Source organism: Poromitra crassiceps (genome assembly GCF_964638095.1).
Source record: "Poromitra crassiceps genome assembly, chromosome: 18".
NCBI lineage: Eukaryota > Metazoa > Chordata > Actinopteri > Beryciformes > Melamphaidae > Poromitra > Poromitra crassiceps.
In genome coordinates, this window is record NC_139636.1 from 23,714,112 (window position 1) to 23,721,577 (window position 7,466).

At 46.1% G+C, this 7,466-nt stretch overlaps 1 protein-coding gene across 1 annotated transcript; it reads left to right on the plus strand.

Moving 5' to 3' along the window:
• Window positions 1-2,612: 2,612 nt before the first annotated feature.
• On the plus strand, window positions 2,613-7,466 carry best1 (bestrophin 1; the record flags this gene model as incomplete). Its single annotated transcript, XM_083654218.1, has 9 exons — window positions 2,613-2,764; window positions 2,874-2,968; window positions 3,426-3,659; window positions 4,927-5,081; window positions 5,208-5,285; window positions 5,728-5,880; window positions 6,002-6,082; window positions 6,176-6,327; window positions 6,413-7,466. The coding sequence occupies 9 exons, from the start codon at window positions 2,613-2,615 to the stop codon at window positions 7,464-7,466; spliced, it is 2,154 nt and encodes a 717-aa protein (XP_083510344.1).

The window sequence follows — 7,466 nt, forward strand, 5'->3', positions numbered from 1 at the left end:
CCTGAAATTAGTACAGCTTCTTTATTTCCTGTCCTACACTATTGGATGAACTGAATATTCAGGTGTGCCTGATCATTGTTGTGACTGCAGCACACCTGACATTAATCACTTCATCCAATAGTGATGACAGGAAATAAAGAAGCTGTACTAATTTCAGGAAGTAGTGGAGTAGTGCATGTAGCCCATTAGACCAACCCCCATTTGATACGATTTTGTCCCAGACTCCCAGCTCCCCATCTGATACGATTTTAGCTTTTGTGATGACCCTCCCACTGGCCTCGTCTTGCAGGAGCCTGGTGTTGGGGTCATTAGGCTGATTGGGTGCACCTGGGCCCATCATTTGTGTTGTCTTGTTATTTTTCCTTGAGTGCACCAGGCCCAGGTGCACCCAATCAGCCTAACGACCCCAACACCAGGCTCCTGTAAGACAGCGCTATGAGAGTGGGAGGGTCATCACAGAGATGTTTTATTTTAGTAAGTGTATGAAATCCATGTTACTTATGGTTGGAATTCTAGTGAAAATAATGTATTACCCTTTTTGCTGGGACCCCCTGGAACCCTTTCAAGAACCGCTGGGGGCCCCCGGACCCTACTTGTGAGAACCACTGTTTCTAGGGAGTGAAATTAAACCATATTTCTTATGTCAGTGCCTGGAGAGTTGACACTCACCTTCCAACAGCACACCTATCCCGCTCAGTTTGCCTGCTGGACTTGTGTCTGCCTGCTGGCTGTCCCAGGACACTGGGCGTCCCAAAGAAGGTTGCAGAGCAATACACTGCTATCCCAGACCTGCCCGCCTTCAGGACTTCATATCCCGGGCTGGCCGAGGTTGCAGATGGTGGAGAGGAGGAAAGCTGAACGCTGTGAATTCCCTCTAAAGCATCCATGTCTCAGGCTGTGCAAAGTGCCACAGAGCTGAGGCATCAGCAGCTCTGCTCTCTGCTGGGTCACCAGCTGCTACAGTAACAGTCAAGTCTGTTAGATGCTGTGACTGCTATAACATGTCTCTTGATACCTGTAGGTGACAAGGACCTAGAAATGCAGTGACAAATCAATTGCCAAGTCACTCAAATCCCATCACAGAAAATGCAGTCCTACAGTGAATAGACAGGCTGACCTCGACAGCCTCTCAGCCCATAAACTGGCAGCCTTTTCTTTCCTCTCAGATCACAACAGAGCTGGAGGAGGTCGGGCATGTCTCCTCGCTTGCAGGCAGTCACACTAAAGGAGATTTGCAGTTTCTTCGCTGCATCTTATGATGGTTGTCTGTCTCTCAGAACATAACTTCCAAGTAAAAAAAAAAAAAAAAAGTAGCATGAAGCTATAAACATTTGTAGTGTGACAGACCACACTCCTATTCTTAACCACACCATCTCTCTGTACTGAATGACAAAAATATACAGGTTACTTACCACACTGGTCAAAACTTGGTTCCCAGTTGTTGCCAGTTTGTCACAAATATGAACAATATATTTTTTTGAACTATGTCTATAGGTTGAAATCTCTCTCTCTGTGTGTCCGACCTTCGCCCTGCTGCTGGTCTCCTCTGGTTATGAAGGGTTAATCAGCAACACTTTGAGTCCAGCTGCTCAGCGGTATACACATTTCTTCCACCAGGGGAAAGGGAAACACAAAGGCCCACCTGGTAAGAGCTTTCCATTACAAATATGATGCTTCACAAACAAAATCATCAGTTGTGTTTCCACACTGCAAGTTGAATGAAATGCAGAAGTGAGAAAGTGTTTAAAGGTGTCTGTGGCTGAGATATGTATGGGGAGAGACAAAATATGTGTGTGTGTGTGTGTGTGTGTGTGTGTGTGTGTGTGTGTGTGTGTGTGTGTGTGTGTGTGAGATTTCTGAAACTATGTATGTGGTTTGATAAAGCCCCATGATTTAAACACATCTGTGTAGATAACTCATAACCTGACGCTGCCAGATATAGATCTCATGTCTTGACCAACCAATTTGTTTTAGTGCTTTGCTGCCCCCAGATTTGTTCAGATTAACGGGACCTGGCCTCACAATGCAGCTTTGTTGCTGGAACAGATTAACGCATCAAGTGACCGGAGGTGTAGGAGTCCCTCGCACTCTCCTCCTCTGACATTCCCATGGAGGCTGTCGCCACACATTCAGCGACCGCAGTCAGCACGATGAGCAGTCACTCTGACATGCTGTTCATATTCTGGGGTAAGTGACTTGCAATTTAACATTTTGCGTTAGTCAATTTATGACCATCTGCCATTTGGTCAAAAACAAGCTGTTCCTATATTGTATTCACACTGTAGTTCTACATCTTTACATCTTTGATGAAGTTCGATTTTTGTGTGTGGAACTGTTTGTGTAGGCCTATAGATAGGGGGGGCAGCATTATACTAATTTAGAATTTGAAATGCCCTCTAAACGCAGATGGAAGTATATAGTAAAAATATAGTTACACTGTGTAGTGAACACATCTGAAGTAACTCCCTTAATATGCTTTGCACTTTCTAGATATGTGACCAAGTTGGCCTTATGAGATGCACACTGATTGGTGACATCGGAGAAGCACCGTTAACACCGGACGGGTTTCTTCATGTCAGGCCACAGTCTGCCGGCTTGGCCAGCGAGCAGCGATGACAGTCACCTACTCACGCAGGGTTGCTGATGCAGGCCTGGGCACCTTCTCTCACCTGCTGCTGCGCTGGAAGGGAAGCATCTACAAGCTGCTCTACAGGGAGCTGATCATCTTCACTGTCCTCTACTACTTCTTCAGTAGTGTTTATAGGTAGAGGCCATATGGATCTCAATATTTACCTTTCATGTCCATCAGCCTGTAGACATGATTCTCCACTCAGTTGTGATGGGAGTTAATGAACAGATGTTTCCTTCACCAGGTTTGTGTTAAATGATGACCAGAAGAGGCTGTTTGAGAAGCTGTCTATATACTGTGACCGTTACGCACAGCTCATCCCTGTGTCCTTTGTGCTGGGTGAGTTTGGGCTGAACGTTTCTCACCTTAAAGGGACACTCCACTGAAAAACAATGCTGATTTATTTTGCACATGATCTCTTGTGATGTACAAATGACATCACTGGTCCACAACTTAACTAAAATCATCTCTCAATAACAGTCAAACTAAATGAATGCTTGAAAAACTGTTTACAGTTTTCAGATGTGTAAGATTATGTGCAAAATCAGCATTGTTTTTCAGTGGCGTTCTCCTTTAAGCTCACACTTAGTCTCCATATCCTATTTGCAAACTTATAGGGGAAGTTAGTAGTGTTGTTTCTTTAGACCCAAATGATCTTTGGGGCAGTTACTGACAAAGATAATTATTAAACCCAATCTAAAACTGGGTAATAGTTGATCTTATAGGCTTTATCCAACAATTTGTTCCTGGAGGTTTAGATTGATTCTTATTTCTAAATTATTATATTTTCTAACAGGTTTCTATGTGACCTTGGTGGTGTCCCGCTGGTGGGGCCAGTTTGAGAGCGTCCCCTGGCCGGACCGCTTGGCAGCTCTGGTGGGCGGGCACGTCCGAGGTGCCGACGAGGCTGCCAGGCTGACCCGCCGAACCCTCGTGCGATACGCCAACCTCTCTGGTGTGCTCATCTACCGCTCCATCAGCACAGCGGTCTATAAGAGGTTTCCCACCATGGAGCATCTGGTGCAGGCAGGTACGGTGGGTGTGGCACCACAGCAGGACTCATTGCTCTTTGTCCCGGCCAGTTTGATCACACAAGTTCCCGAAAGTGTACAGACAGTCCAAAACTACTGGCCCATAGATCTGCACCACTTGAAGGTCTTGAATAGGTGGAACAAACCTACGGATCCACACCCAGGATTATCTTTGGGCTGACGTTAATTTTCTGACATGAAACAAAAAAGGCAGATCCTCCAAGTTTATTTGTTTTATTTAAAACAAATTTGTTTATTTAAATCCCCATTAGCTGAAGCCTAGTCGACCGCTAGTCTACCTGGAGTCCAAGACAACAATACACATTACATAACAAAGAATCAAACAAAATGACAAAACAGAACACACAAAAATAAAACATCAAATAAAAGCAAATAAGAATAAGACTAAAATAAAAAGAAAGAAAAGAAAAAGAAACAAAAAGCAAAATGTAAAAACTAAGACAAAACAATATTGTAATCATAAGAAGTGGACTAAAAGAGATATACGTTTCAGAATAGTGTATCTGCGTGTAGGTAGGATCTGAGTTTCCTTTTAAATCCAGCCTTTCCATTGATAGAACAAATAACACCTGGAAGATAGTTCTATGATGCGATTGCCCTGTATATGACAACTTTTTTCATATAGTTGGTTCTAGGTCAGGGTAAACTAGTCATCTGACCACCACTAGCCCCTCTAGTGGAGTGTGTATGAATATTTGAACTGTAAATTATGTTATCGAAAAGAAACGTAGGAGTCTGAGTTTGAATCACTCTGTGAAAATATAAAGGTAAGTTAGCAGAAAGTCTATCCTGAACACTGCCATGTGAGAACAGCATGCATATCAGCTACGCCTGACCTAGGTGAGCATCGCAGGACCAGCCTAGCTGCCTTGTTTTGTGCTACTTGTAACTTTCCGAGTAGACATTTAGAAGCAGACGACCACACAACTGAGCAAGTGAGTGTTAATGTAAGGAGGTGGGGCTCTTACTGTACTGTATTTCACAAGTTGTGAAATACAGTTTTCACATTATAAACTCCCTTGTGACTTCTGTTGTGAATCACAACAGAAGTCACAAGGGAGTTTATAATGTGAAAACAGGCAGGTATCGAAATTAAAATGACAGATTTAGTGTAATTATACCAGGAGATTACACCAGCTTCTGACCTCAAGTTCACAAGAAAAGTGTTTTCTCTCTTTATATCAACCAATTTCCAAAGGGGTTTTGGGTGCCGTCTTCCCCATGCTGTGTCTCTCTCCCTGTCAGGTCTGATGACATCAGAGGAGCTGAGGCACCTGGAGGACTTGCCCTCGCCTCATAACAAGTTCTGGGTTCCCTGCATGTGGTTCGTCAGCCTGGCTGTGCGGGCGCGCACCGAGGGCCGCATCAACAATGACGTGGCCCTCACAGCCATTCTCACTGTAGGTCTGCATGTGCCCATGTTTCCAGGCTATAAAGCGAATGAACGTCATTTCTTTGACGCAATTTTACATTGGCACCTTTTATTATCACACCACTGCATGTCCTGCTTTTCCATCTCTGTTTAGGAGTTGAATAGTTTACGGACAAGGTGCATGAAGCTGTATGGTTATGACTGGATCAGCCTGCCTCTTGTCTATACTCAGGTTTTGTCGATACTATTTCGTAGTGATAATAACAGCTTAGTATTTTTTCTGTAGTGATAAAATGTAGGCATTAAGTAAGCTATAGGCTAACATTGCTAATCAAGTCAAGTCAAATTTTATTTATATAGCACCTTTCATACACAAGGCAATTCAAGGTGCTTTACAAAAAAGCACCTTGTCAGTAATGATACTGATGCTTTGCTAATATTACTGGTCTTCTCTCACATACTTACCATTATAAACTATCTAATTTTGTGTCCTCCAACATTCATGAATCATCTAAGTGAAATACTTAACTCAACCCGATCAAAATGTGCAGTTTGACCTACAAACAAGTAATCAGCAAAAATACAACAAAATCACCTTGCACCAGAGTTTGCAATGGAAGTTTTTCTGTTTAGCGGTGATCTGCTATCAGAATTGAATGGTGTCTTTCAATCAGGTGGTGACAGTGGCCGTCTATAGTTTCTTCCTGGCTTGTCTGATTGGTCGTCAGTTCTTGGATCCGGCCCAAGGTTATCCTGGTCATGATCTGGACTTCTACCTGCCGGTTTTCACCCTGTTGCAGTTCTTCTTCTATGTTGGCTGGCTTAAGGTGGGACAAAGCACACTGATTACACGATTCCATCACGTTTGTGCTGCTTGGTGATGTTCAAGGAACCCATTTGTCCATGAGTTGGCCTGATTGTGTTGGCATTTTCTCTTCGTGGTCTCAGGTGGCTGAGCAACTTATAAATCCTTTTGGTGAAGATGATGATGATTTCGAAACCAACTTGCTAGTTGATCGGAATTTACAGGTTTGGCTCCCGACTAAACTATTTGCCACTGCTTCATTAAGTGTAAATAGTGACTGCCTTGTTCCACCTGCTGTGCTCTACATTATCTGCTAGGTGTCCTTATTGTCTGTGGATGACATGTACGACAGTCTGCCGCTGATAGAGAGGGACAAGTACTGGAATGATTCTGAGCCTCAGCCTCCTTATAATGCAGCCAGTGCTGAGCACCGCAAACCCTCCTTCATGGGTTCAGCTCTGGATATTAGGTACGATAATCTTTTTTTTTACTCGCATATAATAATTGTTATAGGTGCTAGTTAACAGTTGCTAAGTATCCCTTCTCTAAACTAGTGTGCCCAAGGAGGAGATGGAGTTTCAGTCCAATTTGGAGCAGATCAAGGAACACGAGGAAGCCAACTACTCCACCCCGCTGTTGGGAGGTCTGGGTCGGCTTCTAGGCGTCCACTCCCCCAGCTTCCCTCGCTCCTCCCGGGTCTCTCTCCTGCGCCGCCGCCCCGGGGCTCCACTAAGCCGCTTCCCTCTTTACCTGCACCCAGAGGCCCTCAGCCAAGTCCGCCATCCTCTTACCCATGAGCGAGATCCGGACTACGCCTTCTCCTCCATGCCCCTGTACGAGCGGCCTGGTTTCTACAGCTGCCCACAGACACCCATCCACTGCGTGCCCCCAGCCATGCCTCGCCTCCGCCCCCCCCGGCGACCTCAGGGCGACTGCGACCGCAGCTGCAGCTCCCTCGCCCCTCCCACGGTGGGCTCTCAGCTGCTGCCCCCGGACACCCCCAGCCACATGCCCCCGCCTCCCTCCTCTGCGTTCCCCTGGCTGGGTGAGGACAGCGAGGTGCCTGGTGTCCCAACCTTCTCCTTCCCCGACCTCGCTCCTGAGCTCTGCCCAATATCTAAGCTCAGGCCCGGGCAAGGCCTGCTGTCCCGCCGCCCCCTGCCTCCACGCCTCACTCTGGACACACTGCCGTCGGCCGACAGCCAGCCTGGACCCCTGAGTGCCCGGGGGGTGGCAAGCGGAGGGGAAAGGGTTTTCTCATTCACGTCTCCCTCTCGCGCCCCAGCAGCAAATCCCAATAATCCCAGTAACAGCTCTACAAGTATTAATGCAGCAAGCACCAACACTTCAGCCAGTCTCTGCAATGGAACGAGTCACAGCAACTTCACTAACCACGGGAATTTCACAGTGCGAGCGAGTAACGGGGGTACAAATGGAGGGCTGAGCAATAACATGAACACCGTTTCCACTTCCGGGTCGTCTCAGCAGGAGGCCAATCAGCAACACTCACCCAATGATTCAGGAATCTCATTGGCTGAAGGGGACCTGCTGGGCGTTTTAGTAGATAGTGGGGTGAGCAAGGGTTCTGGAGTAAGGGAGCAGGACTGA